At 48.4% G+C, this 18,967-nt stretch overlaps 1 protein-coding gene across 6 annotated transcripts; it reads right to left on the reverse strand.

The window, feature by feature from the left end:
* Nucleotides 1-61: 61 nt before the first annotated feature.
* On the reverse strand, nucleotides 62-18,917 carry SLC25A44 (solute carrier family 25 member 44). 6 transcript variants are annotated; one of them, XM_055361956.2, is made up of 5 exons: nucleotides 18,602-18,882; nucleotides 16,673-16,833; nucleotides 12,374-13,011; nucleotides 4,830-4,981; nucleotides 62-2,595 (listed from the first exon to the last, which is right to left on the reverse strand). In XM_055361956.2, exons 3-5 carry the CDS (start codon nucleotides 12,996-12,998, stop codon nucleotides 2,404-2,406), a joined length of 969 nt encoding a protein of 322 aa, XP_055217931.1. In that variant the 5' UTR covers nucleotides 12,999-13,011; nucleotides 16,673-16,833; nucleotides 18,602-18,882; the 3' UTR covers nucleotides 62-2,403. The 6 variants fall into 6 exon arrangements, with proteins under 6 accessions (XP_055217931.1, XP_055217934.1, XP_004026998.1 ...); XM_055361959.2 differs by having other exon boundaries at nucleotides 4,830-4,957; nucleotides 18,602-18,877; XM_004026949.5 differs by lacking the exon at nucleotides 16,673-16,833 and having other exon boundaries at nucleotides 4,830-4,957; nucleotides 18,602-18,917.
* Between the last annotated feature and the right edge of the window lie 50 nt (nucleotides 18,918-18,967).

Here is an 18,967-nt window from a genome sequence, read left to right on the forward strand (position 1 = left end):
GGGAGGCGAGGCTCTGCGCGGTGGGATGTCCGCGACCGTAAAAATACGCGCAAGCCAAAGCTCGGGGGCTCAATAAAAACTTTTAATTACATTTCAGAGACTTCGTACAGTGCAACAGTGAATATTCACTGTTAATTTTCACAAGAGTCCATTTCATCAAACGTTCAGAGAGTCTGCCTTTTCATTCCCTTGTTCCTCAGTGCTCCAATCAGGTTTCCAGTCTCCCAGAGGTTTCTTTTAGTTTTGATTACCGACCAAAACTCCAGTTTAGGGAGAATGGAAGTCCACTGTCCCATCCCCACCAAAACATATTTCAGTCAAACCCAATCCCAGTCCCTAAAGAATTAGGAAAGTATGGGCCAAGGGTCCCTTTAATTATACACACATCACCCTTAAAACTGCGTGTGTGTACGAGAAATAAAGAAAAACACAAGAGGGGCTGTAAAATACTGCACAAGACAACAAAACAGAAGGAAAGTCTTGGGGGAGAAACACTAAGACGCGAGCGGCAGGATCCTACCTCCTGTCCGTGACACTCCCCATTGACACCTTCCCCACTGTGCCATGGCGGGGAAGGACTAAAGTCGAGTCTCTAGGGTCTCTAGAGGTCTTGCTAGGATGAGCTTAAAGAGATGGGGTGAGGGTGGGGGGAACTGCTTCCATTGTATTTGTGGTTCTCAGGGTAAAGCAGTGAGGAGGGGCAGGAAGATTCAGAATGATCGGTGGGTCCAACCCTTTGGATGTGAACATTCCTGGATAGAAACTGGAGGACTCTCTGGACAAAGTGCAGGAAGGGATAAACAAAAATAAGATCAAGTGAAATGGGAAAACCCTCAAAGAGATCAAGATGGGCAGTGGTGGTGGTGAAGGTAGAGAAGCGGTTTTCAGAACCTGTTCTGGCCAAGGTGGAAGAATGTGCGGCAGCCATGAAGAAATATCAAGGCTTCAGGTAGCTAGCACCTTTCAAATTGGCACCATGGCCTTTCCCAGGGGGTGGGACCAATAGGGTTTGGAGGATCATCCAGGTCACACGTCTCAGGTAGAAATGCAGGGTTTGACATGCCTTCTCTATTTGCTGCACCTCTCTACCTGCAACACAGGCTTGGGGAGAGTAGCGGTAGGGAGGAAGGAGCACTCCTCTCCTAGCTCCTGAGGAGAGCATCAGATAATCTTGGCAGTATCAGGCTGGTAAATGCAGTGGTCCTGGTATTGGGTGACTTTCTGAACTGCTCTTTATGTTCTTCCAGCATTCCTCCACAGGGTACCATGACTGGGATGACTACGCATCCAGTGATGTGGATCTTAGAGATCACCATAGTGAGACAACACTTGTTGCCGTAAGTCTGAGTGATTGGGGTATTTATGTGTATGTCATGGCTGCCTGGGGCAGAGAATCTCCCCACTGCCCTCTCCTAGGTTTGGCTCTGCTGGCCTGGGTAATGTGCTGGGGAACACATGCCCACTTGTTGCCTTCTAGATCAACTACTTTCTCAACCTGACTTCTCAAGGTAGTGCTCCAAGTCCAGTGCACCCAAGACAGCCTGATCCACTTAGAACTGTGCCCACCACGGGAGTCCTCTGGGCCAGGGGATGCCCCAGCTTAGACTCTCCTAGGGCTCCTGAGACTGAAGGGACAGGGAACTGGATTGTGGAAAAAGCTACATTACATTTTTCTACCTGTCTTAGGAAGCGGGTAAGCTCTGACAGCAGGATTGGCGCTTTAGCAGGACTAATAGCCTGGTTCACAGATGTTAAAACACACACACACACACACAAAAAACAAAAGTATCAACATTTCTCCCCAACCTAATAACCCCTCCAAAGAGAGGACGAGTGCTCTGGAGAACCAGAGATTTTTTGCTGCTCCTGCTCCCTGTGCAAATAAGTACCTGGCACCTTAGCCCCAAATGCAGGGAAAAGCAGAGTCATCTAGTGGGCAGCTCGGTCCCAAAATAAAAATAAGCAAGGCTAAGAGATGAAGGGAGAGAGGGTTGATAGCAGCTGCTTGGAGTCTGGGCTGAAAGCCCAAGAGGAAGAACCAGTGGTAGTAAGCAAGCTCTATGTACAGCTCTTCTCAGGGTCTCAGGGACACAGATGGAAGGGGAAGCCAGAAGAAGGGCTGGCAGGGTGGGGGGTGGGGTCTTTAGGCCAGTATCAAATACAGGGACTGAGTGAGGGAGCCCAGCTCAGAAGAGAATTTTAAATAGTGGGGGCAAGGGATCCAGGCGTGGAGCCTCTTCAGCAAGAGCAGTTCAAAGTCTCTATCCCTATCCCAGATAGGCCACTTGGCCCAGGGCAGGGCTGGGTGTGTGGTGGGAGCATCTGGAGAGGGTGCTGTCCTCTCCACTCTGCCCCTGACCCACGGTAGTGTGGAAAACAGCAGGCTTCTCTCCCCACCACTGGTTACCAGTGTCTCGAGTCCACCAGCTCAGGTCGGAGGCTGAGTTTCTTGAGGCTCTCATAGCCCACCACAATGACAATGGTGGAAGGTGTGGCTGAGATGATTCTGGCCGAGAGGCCCTTCATGAGGCCCCAAGGCCCTTCTTCTGCCATCAGCTGTCTGAAGGTCAGGATGATGGAGTTCTTGCCCTCAACCTGGAAAAGTCAACACAGTGGAGGGCCATTGTCTGTAGTCAGAGACCCTCTGCTCAATCTCCCTCTGCCTTAGGCTAAAGTGGGGAGAACCAGACTCCGACGTCGGAAGGTGTGGATTCTGCTTGTGAGGGATGGTACAGCACAGTGATTTAGTATGAGCCCTGGTGCCTGACTGCCTGAGTTTGAATTCTGCTCCCCAACCTACTAACAACATAACCTTGGGTAATTTACTTAACTCTTTGTGCCCCAATTTCCTCAAATATAAAACAGTGATAATAGTACCTGCACCACGAGGTTGTTATGAGCAAGAAAAAAAATAATATTCATAAATACTAACAAGAGTGGTGGCAGATAGTTAAGTGTACAATAAATGTTAGCTATCATTGATATCATGAGATAATCTATGTAGCTATGAGTCTTCGGACCGGATGCTGCTCTCTGGTCTCAGGGAGGCTGGGTTAAATCCTCTCTAAGACCCTCTGCAGCTCTGCCAGTCTGATTGTGATTCTGATCATTTCAATCCCTTGAAGCCCCAGAGCTGGAACCTTCCTCTCCATCTCTGCCATCTCTCACACACCCCATGAACAAATATAGGCATCTTCCCTATCACACTGAAAGCCTGGCCAAGCAGAAATCACTTCTCTCTTCTTTCTCAACAGTCCCACACCCTCCCCAACCCCTAAACTACACCTTTAGAAACCACTCCTCAGCCCCTCGGCCAATACAGGACAGACTCACTCCTTGTTCATACCTCCCCTTATATGATATGACCTTCACAAGGTATCCCAGCCATGGCTAAGAACATCCCCCGCTTCCGCCCTACCTCCTTCAGCACCCTCCTCCGCACTCCCTTCTTCCTCTCCAGTACTCTCTCATGTGACCGTCTCTGCTTCCCTAACCCTTCCACTTTTTCCACAGCCATGTCAAGGACTTTTTCACCTATGCCTCTGGGTCTTTCCAGCCTGGAAGCTCCTCAAAGTAGAGACCTGTCCTTTCCCTTGGATCTCCTCCTAGAACGCCCAGAACAAGGCTCAGGAAAGAATGAGGACTGACCCTGTGCACTTTATTATTTGCAAACCAACCAGATGCCAGTGTATTCATTTTCGAATGAGGGGGCATTCTTTCCTAGGAACAAAAATACCTATATTTGTTACTTATCTGCTTCCCAACATCCTGGTACTAGGGAAGCTGATTTTATCTCCAACCTGTTAAGGTTATCTTCCTTCCCTCCTCCCCTCACCATAACCCAGTGACTTCATTCTCTTGTACAACTTTGATTCTCCACCTCAAATCAGACATAAAACTTTATATGGCAACACCTACTATTTGCATATTACATATCATCATTCAGATTCTATTTCCCTGGTCTAGGTGCTGTGTAACTGTCTTTAAGCTGACTGAAGACAACCATTACTATGGGCTTTGTCAGGGTTTTGCTGCATCCACACCATAAAATCTGTGAAACCTATTTAAGTCACTCTCATAATCCACAGAGAACTTATGGCCTACTGGAAAAACCAGACAGACTTATGAATTAACTGAAATCAATATTTCTTATAACCACAAACCTGCAAGGTAAAGGAAAGAGTCGTTGATAGGCTATGCTAATAGGCTATGGAATAGGACTCCAGTAAAGGCTGGAAGAAACCAGTAAGATTTCCTGGAGGCATGGGCATGTGATGGAGGAGAGGTATGCAAGGTAGCAGACAGAGTGAGAAGCATTCCAGGTACTTGAAGTGCTGGGTGGGCTTCTTTTATTTATTTATTTATTTTGAGACAAAGTCTCACTCTGTCACCCACTCTGTCACTCTGGAGTGCAGTGGCGTGATCTCGGCTCAATGCAACCTACACCTCTGGGTTCGAGTGATTCTCCTGCCTCAGCCTCCCGAGTAGCTGGGACTACAGGCGCATGCCAACACACCCAGCTAATTTTTTATTTTTAGTAGAGGCAGGGTTTCACCATGTTGGCCAGGCTGGTCTCGAACTCCTGGGCTCAGGTGATCTGCCCGCTTCGGCCTCCCAAAATGCTGGGATTACAGGCGTGAGCCACTGTGCCTGGCTGTGGGCTGGCTTCTGCAGATGCTAAGCACACAGAAGGGGCTTAGATGTTCAGGAGAAGACTAACTGGACTAGAGGGCCAGGACACAAAGAGGTCAGGGCAACACTGGAGGGCTTGAAGGTCATGCTTCTAATGGCTTCTCCAGGAGGAGGGTGAGGGAAGTGGTCAGTCTTACCTGCACACGGGTTCGTATGACATCCATGGGATTGGTGAGGATGGAGGCAGTGGCTGCAGCCAGGGGCCCCGAGACAGCTTGAAAGACAATGTGAGGGCACTCCTTAGGACACAGGTAGGAGAGCTGCTCTGGAATCCAGGGAAAGACAATGGCTAAAGACACAAAGCACCACCGGTCTGCCCTCACTGTGCTTGCTGCTTCTACCAGGTGGCTTTCCCAACCCAGACAAACCCTCCACCCTTCGCCACCTAACTCCTATCTTTTATTTTCTCTGCTTCCTTCAAAAAACTATTAAGTCTCAGGCCCTTTCCAGGACTCATCTTGGTGATATCACCCATTTATTTTGATTGATTTTTTTTTCTTTTGAGACAGGGTCTCTCTGTGTCACACAGGTTGGAGTGCAGTGGCATGATCATGGCTCACTGCAGCCTCAATCTCCTGGGCTCAAGCAATCCTCCCATCTCAGCATCCCCAGTAGTTGGGTCCATAGGCTTGTGCTACCATGCCCAGCTAATTTTTTAAAAAATGTTTTGTAGTGCCGGGCGCGGCGGCTCACGCCTGTAATCCCAGCACTTTGGGAGGCCAAGGCGGGCAGATCATGAGGTCAGGAGATCAAGACCATCCTGGCTAACATGGTGAAACCCTGTCTCTACTAAAAATACAAAAAAAATTAGCTGGGCATGGTGGCAGGCGCCTGTAGTCCCAGCTACTCAGGAGGCTGAGGCAGGAGAGTGGCATGAACCTGGGAGGCGGAGTTTGCAGTGAGCCAAGATCGCGCCACTGCACTCCAGCCTGGGCGACAGAGCAAGACTCTGTCTCAAAAAAAAAAAAAAAAAAAAAAAAGTTTTGTGTAGAGAGTCTCACTATGTTGCGCAGGCTGGTCTTGAACTCCTGGACTCAAGCAATCCTCCCACCTCAGCCTCCCAAAGTGTTGGAATTACAGGTGGGAGCCACTGGACCTGGCCAACATCATCCATTTAAACAGGACAAGATTCCTTGGAGAGGGAGATTTCAAAATTTGTTCGCTGACTCCTTTCATCTGATGGGCAGAAAATCCTTCCTGATGTAAAAGCCTTATGCCTCTTGCCCTGTTCCTCCCAACTCATAGGCTAGAAAAGCACACACTAAATATTTGCTTCTATATGCATTGAGTAACTCTGGTAGGATACATTAAAAACCAGTGACATGGCCAGACAGTGGTGGCTCAAGCCTGTAATCCTAGCACTTTGGGAGGCCAAGATGGGTGGATCACCTGAGCCCAGGAGTTTGCAACCAGACTGGACAACATGGTGAAACCCTTCCTCTACCAAAAATATAAAAATTAGCCGGGCATGGTGGTGCGGGCCTGTAGTCCCAGCAACTTGGAAGGCTGAGGTGGGAGGATCACCTGAGTCCTGGAAGTAGAGGCTGTAGTGAGCCATGATCACGCCACTGCACTGCAGCCTGGGCATCAGAGTAAGACCCTGTCTCAAAGAAAAATTAAAGCTGGATGTGGTGGCTCACACCTGTAATCCGAGCACTTTGGGAGGCAGAGGTGGGCAGATCACCTGAGGTCAGGAGTTTGAGACCAGCCTGACCAACATGGTGAAACCCCGTCTCTACCAAAAATACAAAAATTAACCAGACGTAGTGGTGCACACCTGTAATCCCAGCTATTCGGGAGGCTGAGGCAGGAGAATCACTTGAACCTGGGAGGCAGAGGCTGCATGAGCTGAGATCTCGTCATTGCACTCCAGCCTGGGCGACAGAGCAAGACTCCATCTCAAAAAAAAAAAAAAAAAAAAAAAAAATTAAAAATGAAATAAAAACTAGTGACACTGACTGTCTCTACAGAAGGGAACCAGGTGGGTAAGGAGCCTTTTCGTTGCATACTACATACCCTTTCTTAACTTTTGAATTTTGAAACATGTGCATGTTTTAAAAAATAAAAACAATATTAAAATAGAAAGTCACATCCTACAATAAGCACTTTTCTCCAGCCTATATCAAGAAAGAAAATTCATCTTTCAAAATGCTAATGAAGATAGAATGGTACCCAGGTTAACCCATCCCAGTACCACTGAGAAGTCTACCTGCAATTGAATTTTCTTTTTACTCTCTCTGGAGGTGAAAGACAACATGTTCATTCATTTATTCAACAAAGATTTATTGAGTGACTACCATGAGCTGGTCATCCTGGATCCTGAGGATTTAACAGTAAATAAAAGAGCCTCAAATTCCTGTGCTTAGGAAATTTATATTCTAGTGTGAAGAGATAATAAACAAATAAAAAGCAAAATACACAGCTATGTCAGCAGGTATGTGCTATAGATAAAAATAAAGCAGGAAAGGGAGATAGGGAGGCCAACAGTGGAAGGGAAGGGGTTGCCATTTTATTTTTTATTTTTTTTCTGAGACCTCTCAGGGATAAAGGATGAAAGCCCATTCCAAGAAGGTGAAGTCTGAGCAAAGACCTGAAGGAGACAGTGCAAGCCACATGGATCTGTAGACAGAGCTTTCAAAGCAAGGGATAACATCCTATTCAAGGGCCCTGAGGACAAGCATACAGCAAGTGTTCGACGGGCAGCCAAGTCCAGTACCCTGGAGCAGTATGAGTAAGGGAAGGAACAGCATATGAGATCCAAGAGGTAAATCACTTAGGGTTTTCTGTTCTATAGTTCAGTTATCATACCTTTAAGAATTTTTTCCTTGGCCAGGCGCGGTGGCTCACGCCTGTAATCCCAGCACTCTGGGAGGCAGAGGCGGGCGATCACCTGAGGTCGGGAGTTCAAGACCAGTCTGACCAACATGGAAAAACCCTGTCTCTACTAAAAATACAAAATTAGCCAGGTGTGATGGCGCATGCCTATAATCCCAGCTACTCGGGAGGCTGAGGCAGGAGAATCGCTTGAACCCGGGAGGTGGAGGTTGCGGTGAGCCAAGATCACACCATTGCATTCCAGCCTGGGCAACAAGAGCGAAACTCCATCTCAAAAAAAAAAAAATTTTTTTTCCTCATGCTCCTAGTTTTAGCAGTTTGTGGCCAGGGAGAAGTAGGGAGGTGGAGGCTGGCAGGGCAGAAGTGAGAGCTTCCAAGTCTCAGCTGGGATGGCAGAATTCCCTAAACCTCACCAGAACCACCTCTCCCCCAGTTCTAATATACTCTCTTCCCCAGAATCAGCATACAAACAGAAACAAAGTGAACTGGTGGCTCAGCCTCACTGGTATCCTGTTTCTCCCAAGAAAAAGGCATTTTGCAATCATTAAACTGTAGCATCTGGACCGGGCGTGGTGGCTCACACTTTTCGAAGGCTGAGGCAGGTGGATCACCTGAGGTCAGGAGTTCAAGACCAGCCTGGCCAACATGGTGAAACCCCATCTCTACTAAAAATACAAAAAATTTGCCGGGTGTGGCAGCGGGCGCCTGTAATCCCAGCTTACTCAGTAGGCTGAGGCAGGAGAATTGCTTGAACCTGGGAGGTGAAGGTTGCAGTGAGCCAAGATCATGCCATTGCACTCCAGCCTGGGCAACAACAGTGAAACTCCGTTTGAAACAAACAAAAAAACCAACTGTAGCATGTGGACTGGCACTGCCTGCCTCCTTGGGCCTGTCTATTCTGGCCTCCAGGCCTGTAAGCTACAGCAGGATCCAGATTCCAATTTTAATCATGCACATATGCCATTTTCCTGGGGCTTGGGGAGAAGATGAAACACAAAAGCAAGAAAGTGGTAGAAATAACTCCATGTCAGACAGGGCACGGTGGCTCATGCCTGTAATCCCAGCACTTTGGGAGGCTGAGGCAGGTGGATCACCTGAGGTTGGGAGTTTGAGACCAGTCTGGCCAACATGGATAAACCCCATCTCTACTAAAAAAACAAAATTAGCCGGGCGTGGTGGCTCATGCCTGTAATCCCAGCTACTCGGGAGGCTGAGGCAGGAGAATCGCTTGAACCTGGGAGGTGGAGGTTGCAGTGAGCCAGGATCATGCCATTGTAGTCCAGTTTGGGCAACAAGAGCAAAACTCCATCTCAAAAAAAAAAAAAAAGAAGAAGAAGGGCCGGGCGCGGTGGCTCATGCCTGTAATCCCTGCACTTCGGGAGGCCGAGGCGGGTGGATCACGAGGTCAGGAGATCAAGACCATCTTGGTTAACACGGTGAAACCCCGTCTCTACTAAAAAGACAAAAAACTTAGCTGGGCGTGGTGGCATGTACCTGTAGTCCCAGCTACTCGGGAGGCTGAGGCAGGAAAACGGCGTGAACCCAGGAGGCGGGGCTTGCAGTGAGCCGAGATCGCGCCACTGCACTCCAGCCTAGGCAACAGAGTGAGACTCTGTCTCAAAAAAAAAAAAAAAAAAGGAAAGAGAATGAAAGAAGGAAGGGAGGGAGGGAGGGAGGGAGGGACTCCACATCTTTCATTTTTCTCCATTAGTCATTCAAGAAACATTTAAGAATCTCTTATCTACCAGGCAAAAGATGAACTCAGGCTGACTTGGTTTAAGTCCCACTTGGCTAAGACTGGCTTGACTCTGGACAAGTATTTAATGATATAAATGAGTATTTACTTAATAATAGATGCCAGGCACCATGATAAGTACCAGACATAGAACAGAGACATGGACAGGGAGATGCCTTCATGGAATTTATATTCTAACTAAGGAGCTGGGAGTTGGGGGTAAAATAACTGCAAATTATGACAAGTACTAAGAAGGAAACAAGGTGCTGAAATATAAAACAGAAAGAGCCCTCTTTCCAATAGAATAAAGTCCTTTTCGCAAAGGTGACATGTAAGCTGAAGCCTGAAGCATGAGAAGGAGCCAACCACATAAAGAACAGGGGAAAGGGTGTCCGGGCAGAGAACAGTATCTGCAAAGGCCTTGAGGCAAGAACAGAGCCTGATGTATACCAGGAACTGAGGGAAGAGCAGTGAGGAAGAGCAGAGTGGCACAAGGTGGGGCTGGAAAAGCAGACAGGAGTCAGATCAATAGAGATGTATAGACCATGGAAAGGAAAATTGATTTTATTCTAGATGCCGGTAAGGAACCACTGGCAGATTTTAAGCAAAAAGGAGTAGCAAGAACCAGTCTATTAATTCAAAAAATATTTACTGAGCAATTAAGGTTCACCAGACCCTGAGCTAGGTGTTGGGAGGTACAATAGTGAACAGAAACGGACATGATCCCTGTTCTTATAGACCACTTACATCGCAGGGTTATTGTGAGATTGGAATTATGAGATATACAAGCCCTCACACAGAGCCCTGGCACACATGGGCATTCAATAAATGTTAGTTTCCTCCCCCTTCCAAGAACCTTTCCACGTAGCAGAAGAGATAGGGCACACACAAATAACATCAAGGCAAATGTATAACTGCCTTAAGAAAGATTCAATGTCATGGGGATGAAAAAGGGGAAAGATCACTTCTGGGTTTAAGGGTTACATGGAGAGGAAGGAAGAGGAGGCAATAAGGAGCACTTAAGGTAAGTCATGATTGCGCCAGGGGTAAGCAAACCTGGGAGGCATCTAGGTAGAGGGGTGGCAGGAACAAAACATGGTGGTAGGAGAGGTGATGTATGGTTGAGGAATTGTGCACTACCTGCCCAGGCTACAGCACAGACTGCCTATACCTAGGGGAGAAGCAAGAGATTTCACTGTGAAGGGAGGCTGAAGCCAGGCTGAAGAGTTTGGATTTTATTCAGTAAGCAGTGGAAGCCACTGAACATGACAACGCGAGTTGAAAAGGTCAGTCCATTAGAGATGTATGTGATGGACGGGAAGGAAGAGAACTCAGGAGGGAACAGCTAGAAAGCTGATGCAGCAGTCTGGGAGGAAGGTAACAGAGGCATGGTTTCCAGGGAAGGCAGCAGGAATGAAGAGAAAGTTGGGAGAGAAATTCTAGAGTTACCAGGACTAGACATGGGGACAAGAAAGAAGGAGTGGTCAAGCACAATCCCCAAGACTTCAGTCTCAGTGAACTGAAGAATAACAAGGCCACTGACCGATGAAAGTAAGTCAGAAAAGAGAGCCAGCTTGGGATGAAGACTAGTTAATTGAAGAAAGTTTTAGACATAAGTTGATGCATGTAGATGGAGAAGTCCTACAGTCAGAATGTCTGTCCAGAACTCTTGACAGGCTAGTCTGAGAATGGAAGTAGAGATGATGGACACGTCAGAAAAATGCAGCTCTAATTGTAAATGCAGTCAAGTGAGGAGAGAAGGCTAAAGACAGACTCCAGAGAAAATGCTCACATTTCCTGGGAAGCTTTTTTAACATTAAAGGGTCAGGGTAGAGTCCAGGAACCTGACTTTTAACAAATACCCCAGAGGAAACATTGTGCTAAATAGAAGTAATAGAGCTAGCAAAAAAGAAGAAGAAAGAAGAAAAAGAAGGAAGAAGAAACGAAGAAGAAAGAAGAAGAAGAGGAGGAAGAAGGAAGAAGAAAGCAGAAAGAAGCAATAATCAGAAAAACAAAAGAAGCACCAGGAAAGTACAGAGCCACAGAAACAAAATCATTACAGGTTAAGAAGGCATCAAAATTTTGGTCAGAAGTTTCCAATGGGGTGGGACAGAATGCCCACTACCAAGGGTTGGGAGCCAACAGCAGGGATTAGGGAGGCTGCAAACATAGGCTGCCCTAACGGGAGTTTCATGGTTACTCAAAGCTGTGGGTGGATGTCCCAGGGTAGCAGGCACACTCAAGTCCTGCTCTTCAACAATGCACCCTACCCTTTGAGAAGGCAATCTGGCAGTATGTTTATGGAAGCCCTCAAAAATGTTATCTTTGACTCAGTAACCCCATTTCTAGGAAATAGGAAATACTTAAAAAGTAAAATGTCTTATGAACAAAGATACATTACAGGAGTGGAGAGGTTCAAGGTTATATCACACCTTGAATTTAAAATGCTGAGGGGCTGGTGTCTCACTCCTGTAATCCCAGCACTTTGGGAGGCCGAGGCGGGCAGATCACGAGGTCAGGAGCTCAAGACTAGCCTGACCAACATGGTGAAACCCCATCTCTACTAAAAATACAAAAGTTAGCCAGCCATGGTGGCAAACGCCTAGAGTCCCAGCTGCTCGGGAGGCTGAAGCACAAGAATCGCTTGAACCCGGGAGGTGGGGGTTGCAGTGAGCCAAGATCTCACCACTGCACTCCAGCCTAGGTGACAGAGTGAGACTCTATCTCAAAAAAAAAAAAAAAAAAAAAATGCTGAGGAAAACATCCAAGTCAAAAGCTCACTATTACCCATCAGATTCATCTTCAAATCCTAAACATCCCATGGCTTTTGTCCTCCCCCACCTTCCAGTGACTCCAAAGCACACACAGCATATGCTGCACACTGTTCTAGTCTTTTTACCTGTCTGCTTCCCTCACTACATTAGAAGCTCCTTGAAAGTATAAAAACCATGTTTTATGCATCTTTAAATCCTCTTGGATTCAAACATTTGCTGAGTGAATGACCCATTCCCCCATTAAATCTCACCTCCACTCTAACATGCACAAAGCAACAGTATCTCAGCCCCATTAGAAATCCCACCTTCCTCCCCCACTGTCCTGGCCCCTGCTTACCTGCGTAGAAGTGATAGAAGGGCCACCAGACAGCACTGTTTGGGATATAGGTAAGCAGTGAAGCCACATAGCCTCGATAGAAGCCGCGAAGTCCATCAGCCTGCAGGATCTGCCTGATGATGTCCTTGGTTTGGCCAAAGGCAACTACCCCTTGTCCCTCTGGGTTCCCCCGCACCTGAAAGCGGCCCATTTTCTCACCCTTGCGTTGCATCATCAGGTGCTGGGAGACTACATCAATGGGCACTGTGATGCTCTGGGCCACAAGGGAGGCTGAGCCACCAGCCACCAGTGATTTGACTGTGTTACTCTGGCTGTAGTCAGCTACAAACTTCCGGGTGAGCTCATAAGTGGTGACATAACACTGGCCAGAGATGAGGGTGAAGGTATTGACCAGGAACCCTCGGTAGAGGCCAGTGATACCATCTGCTCGCAGGATCTTGATGAAGGCATCGAAGGTCCCATGGTAGAGGCTCTTCCCCTTCTGAACTTGCAACCGGGTGCGGATGAGGGTGAATGGGTAGACACTGACACGGATCATCATTGTCATTGCCACACCAAACACGTAGAACTTCTTCTTGTCCAGGTGTTCCCACTCGATGATCTGGATGTTGCGTTTGTCCTCCATGGTGCCTGAAGACCTGGGATTTGAGCAGCATGGAGGGATGTGAAGGAGGGTGGAGCTTTGTGCTTTCCCCTTCTGGCTGGGCTCTGAAGGCCCATTCTCAGTCCTCATCTCCTGGACATTCACCTGCCCAAAGCTTGGACTCCACCCAATCTGGCTCTGTCAACCCCCACTTGAGTCTTCTTTCATAGATCAGGATACTGTCCCCTTCTCGGTCCTTGGCCAGGCCTTCCTTACTCAGTTTCCCTCCTCCAGAAATTGTCCCTCACTTCAATGATTCCCCTGGCTCCATGGCCTCCTCAGCTCCCTACCCCAGCTTACAGGATCTTCTATCCGGACTCTCTGCCTCTGTCTGGGCCCTGGTATCACTACTCTGGCCAGGAATCATTCTTTTTGTCTGGCTCACCCAAGCAGAGCTCAGGATGCTATGGACAAACCAACTACCTGGCAGGATGCAGGGCCTTTAAGCAGGTGAATGGGACATCATTAAGTGATATTTGGGAGGCTCCTGAAGGCTGAAAGGGACTGTTCCCGTTTTGATGCTCCTGGGCCTACTGAGGAGGCATCACCTTTGGCCTTGCACCCTCAGCAGGGTGCCTCTGATCGCCACCTACCAACTGACTCATTTTGTTTCTGGTTTCCTGTGCTGGCCTCTCAGAGCTCCCCTGACCCACAGTCACTACATTTATGATACTTTCTCCCGTCTGCATTTGAAGAAAGTATAGAGGAGAGGGCAAGTGGGGCTTTCACACCACAGGGCACCCCCCCGCAACCTCCCCTTCCTCCAGCAAAAGGAGTTAGAAAGTCAGGAACAGGCCAAAGGGCAGAGTCCTCTTCAGTTATTAGATAACTCGCTCTGAGAAAAACAGAAAAGAACCACCTGAGAGCTAAGTAGTTTCCCTGGAGAGTCTGGGGAACTACAGAGTACAGAACACGTTGGACCCCATGCTTTCAACTCTAAGCATATAAACCACAACCTCAGTCTTAGATAATGAAGGGGGAGAAGTGACAGAGGAGATAGACTCTGACTTCAAGAAACCGTCTGTTCAAGGATACACAGTATCGCTCTGGGGAATGGACACAAGATACAGAGGAAAAGGCTGGACACAGTGGCTCACGCCTATAATCCCAACACTTTGGGAGGCCAAGGTGGGAGGATCACCTGAGCCCAAGAGCTCAAGGTCAGCCTAGGCAACATAGGGAGATTCCATCTCTACAATATATAAAAATAAGTTAGCCAGGCATGGTGGCATGCACCTGTGGTCCCAGCTACTTGGGTGGCTGAGGTGGGAGGATCACCTGAGCCCGGAAGGTTGGGGCTGCAGTGAGCCATGATCACACCACTGCACTCCAGCCTAGGAGACAGTGAGACTCCATCTCAAAAAAAAAAAAGATACAGAGGGAAGGAAACCAGAGTATGTTGATGCACATGTAGCCCTCATGTTAAGTGTATCCAATGCCTAGAATTTCAAACAAAACTAACAAGCTTACGAATTTCAAAACTGTATAAAATCAGGGGCTTCACATTTAGGAAATGTCAAATCAGAGGACATCATTTATTAGACATACTTAGTGGTAATATGATGTGCTCCAGTGTATCCCACTGCTATTCTGTAAGATACTAGAAATTTTCAGCCAGAAAGGGAGACTGGGAAGATAAATTCCAGGAAATGAGAAGCAGGGGCTCCCCAGACTTTAAGAGAAATCCCAGAGAAAGGAGGTAGCCACATCACAGGGACAACTCTAGGGGGCTGAAACATTCTACACTAGCAGTTCCAGTAGCAAACCTCATGCCAAGCATCTAATCAGAGAACATCCTCAACCACCCTCCCCAGCCAAAGGTCCCAACTCAGGCTTCAGGTAGCTTTTATTCCATGAGAACTGCCTTTTGATTACCATGGAAGCAAGGGCAGCTTTTCAGGATTCCCTGAGCTGGACCGTATAACTTTCGTTAAAATAGGGACTACCTGCAGTGCAAACTGAGTATTTGAGAGCTGAGGGGAAACCTTAGCTTCAAGGTAAGGATTGAGGGAGGTGCACATAACCCGCACAGGATTCCTACAGGACAAAGCAGTTTTTTTGTTTTTTTTTTCAGACGGAGTCTTGCTCTGTCGCCCAGGCTGGAGTGCAGTGGCACGATCCCCGCCCACTGCAAGCTCCACCTCCCAGGTTCATGCCATTCTCCTGCCTCAGCCTCCCAAGTAACTGGGACTACAGGCGCCTGCCACCATGCCCGGCTAATTTTTTTAATTTTAGTAGAGACGGGGTTTCACCATGTTAGCCAGGATGGTCTCGATCTCCTGACCTCGTGATCCACCCGCCTCGGCTTCCCAAAGTGCTAGGATTACAGGCATGAGCCACCGCACCCGGCCAGGACAAAGCAATTTGAATGAAGGATAATCCATGTGGATAGTGAAAGAGAGAGAACAATGGCTTGGAAATGAGAAGACAGAAGTCAACTGGATTGGCAAGATTGGAAAATCTAGGCTGTGGAAAATGAGCTAGAGGCAAAGTTCTGCCGTCAAGAGAACCCCTAGAACAATGATATGCCACTTGCTGTAGGCAAAGGTGGCCCTCCTCCCCAGCCTCAGCCTGGGGGACCCACTAAGCCCTGTGGGGTAGTATTCTCCTTTGAGCTCTTCAAAAGGTGGTCACTGTCTCTTCTGCCCCAGAGTGGCTGCCATCCAGGGTCGCAAGATCATATTTCCAACACCAGTGAGAAGTGAGAAGATAAAGAGAAACACCAGGATTGACTACTACCTCATGTAATCCTTACAGTTTAACTTGTGTACAGTTAGACACTTCTGATAAATGAGGAAATGGAGGGTCAGGTAGGTTAAAAGTAACAGGCCCAAGGTCACACAGCTGGTCAATGGAAGGGGCAGATATGAGCCAAGATTTCTCCTCTACTCCACCATGCCTTCTACCTTATGGGATTTGAAGAATTCTCACACAAATCACTGTTTAAAGCCAAGTCATTCCCACCTCTGGAAGGCAGAATTAATGCCCTTATGGCTGCAGGTCACTCAACAGTTAAGCATAAGCTCCTGGCCATGCAGATGCCCAGAGACTTCTTGCAGCTCTGTTCCAGAGAAACCAAGAGCTGCCTCTGCTTTCCTAGTGTGCCTGTGGACTGACCAAGCTTAATGGCTGAGCAGTCACGTTGTCAACCCAGACAAATACAGCAGGGCTCAAGCAGGAGGGCCTCCTGCCAGGCACATGCAAAATGCATGCTCTGCAGGACAGAGGGTCAGAGCAGCTAAAAGACAGAGCAACCAGGGATTCTGTTCCAGGACCTGGTTTCATGGCACCTTCTCAATTTATCAAGCTGAAACACCAAGTATCAGCATCTCCTGATGAGAAATCCTAAGACAGGATCCGATTTCCCACCTTGTCTCCATCTCTCACATATGCCAATCTATTTTAAACTCCCACAAAGAAGTGGGGACTTTCCGAGGCAGGTAACCCCTATCCAAGGGTCATGCCTTAGAGGGATAAGCCACTACAACAGAAGAGAGGGCACTGCACCCACTCCCTTTACCCCTTTCAAAAGGGGCAGGCTGCTCCTAAAAGGTAGGATCTCAACCTGCTCTGTTACATAACTTCCAAACTTCCTGCGGAAATATCAATCCCATTCTTCTTGTTTTACCCTCTAAAAAAATCCTCTTTGCAGATACCTGTATGCAAAGTTCCTCCAGCCTTCCCTTCTCCCAACTTAGTCAGCCCAACTTCTTTAGGGCTCTTTCTCAGACCCTCATGTGCATGGCTCCAATTCCGGATTTTCTTCCACTTTTTAACACTGCTCAGGCACAAATGTTGACGTGCTTCCTCAAGGGACCTAACAGGTGACGCAGAATTAGTGAGCACTTTGTCCTGAAGTAATCAAGTGAAATGTTAGAGGCAAAGCTCTCACTACTGACCCTACCAATGGAAAGGGACAAATAGGCCCAGGGGCATATGCCTCCTCCTCTCCACCTCTACTCTCCTTGTACCAGAAAATTCACATGGGACTGACTATTCACTAGGTTTTGGGATAAGATTCTGGCTCGAGAGAAGGTAGTGTCACCTAGAAGGCAAGGTCATACAACAGAAAGAACACCAGCAATCAGGAGATCCATGTTGAGTTTCACTTCCATTACTCAGTAGTGTAAGACTGGAACCAAGTCACTTCACTGAAATTCAGTTTCCTTGTCTGTTGAATCAGGCTAATAAAGCCTATCAATGCTGTATATGATATGCAACTCCCAGACTATCCGTCGTTCCCAGCGAATGCCGTCCGCTGGTCGCATCTTCCTCCATCTCCACTCGGCTCCCGGTACTGCCGGAACCGGAAATTTGGACTCTGTTATTACCGCCCCCTGGGGGGGACGGAGGATGAGCTGTCAGCGATTCCACCAATGGCATTTGAGCCTTTGAGCCTCCCAGGAACGAGGATGGGCTGACCTTCCGAGAACTGAGGTGAGGCCGGGCCTATAATCCCAACACTTTGGGAGGCCGAGGCGGGCGGACCACGAGGTCAGAAGATCGAGACCATCCTGGCTAACACGGTGAAACCCCGTCTCTACTAAAAATACAAAAAATTAGCTGGGCGTGGTGGTGGGCGCCTGTAGTCCCAGCTAGCCGGGAGGCTGAGGCAGGAGAATGGTGTGAACCCGGAAGGCGGAGCTTGCAGTGAGCTGAGATTGCGCCACTGCCCTCCAGCCTGGGCAACAGAGCGAGACTCTGTCTCGAAAAAAAAAAAAAAAAAAATAGAGCTGTAGTACAACTCATATGAGTTAAGAATTGTGAAGGCATTTTGTTAACAGCAAAGCATTATCATTACAGAAAGTTCTACTGGGCAGTGATGCTCTAAGTCCTTGCCACCCAAGGTGGTCCACAGACTGGCATCATGGACATCACGTGGGAGCCTGTTAGAAATACAGAATTTCAGGGTGCACCCTAGACCTTCTGAATAAGAACCAAACTTTTATAATAATCAGATCTTTTCAAATCAAATCATCTTCTACAACTCCTGACAAGACACCCATGGGTCCCCATTTCTCAGCTGGAAACAGGGAATAGAGACCAACATCCTCCATTCCTTCTGTTCTCCCTATTGCATCTGCATCCTGGGAGCTATCTACCACATGAACGTGAATATATGTACATGCTTGCCCACCTGTCCTACTGAATATACATTTCCCTAGGGGAATGCCTGGGGATGCCTCCGAACCCTCCTTCGAGATCATCTCCTCCCTACCTCGGACATGGTGAGATTCCCACCCAGCTTTCCTTTGGTCTTCCATAGGTACCCACGTGATCCCTCATCACAGACACCACATGACAATCCTCTCAAGATACTCCGTGGGACACCCCCTTTATGCAGCCTCTGTCCTGGCCCCCGCACACCCAACTCTGGGTCTTCGAACATGCCCCTTGCCGTGCTTCTTCGCTGTCAGCGAATCTCACGCTCCTCTGCCAGGAAGAGACGCCTCACCGCAGTTGTCCTTCATTCCCAAAACTGCATGGTACCGCAGCCTGGCACCCCAGGCATCCTTTGCCTCCCTGACAAGTGCAGATCCTCAGAGACCTTAGTTGTCAGGGACCTCAAGCCGGCGGCTTCTTACCTTCTCAGACTCCGGCGGCTCCACCGCGTCTGAGGCGAACTCCAAGCCCGGACCTCTAGGCCGCAGCCCCCAGTCTATCCGTCGTTCCCAGCGAATGCCGTCTGCCGGTCGCATCTTCCTCCATCTCGACTGGGCTACCGGTACTGCCGGAACCGGAAATTAGGACTCTGTCATTACCGCCCCCTGCAGGGGGCGGAGGATGAGCTGTCGGGGATTCTGCCAATGGCGTTTGAGCCTTTGAGCCTCCCAGGAGCGAGGATGTGCCGCACTTCCGAGAACTGACGGCCTCCTGGTAGCCATCTTGGATTTGGGCAGTAGCCACGCCTTCTTTACCTTCGTTATGCCCTCAGCGTTAAGGCGCCTGCG

This window comes from Gorilla gorilla, chromosome 1 (assembly GCF_029281585.2).
Source record: "Gorilla gorilla gorilla isolate KB3781 chromosome 1, NHGRI_mGorGor1-v2.1_pri, whole genome shotgun sequence".
NCBI classification, from domain to species: Eukaryota; Metazoa; Chordata; class Mammalia; order Primates; family Hominidae; genus Gorilla; species Gorilla gorilla.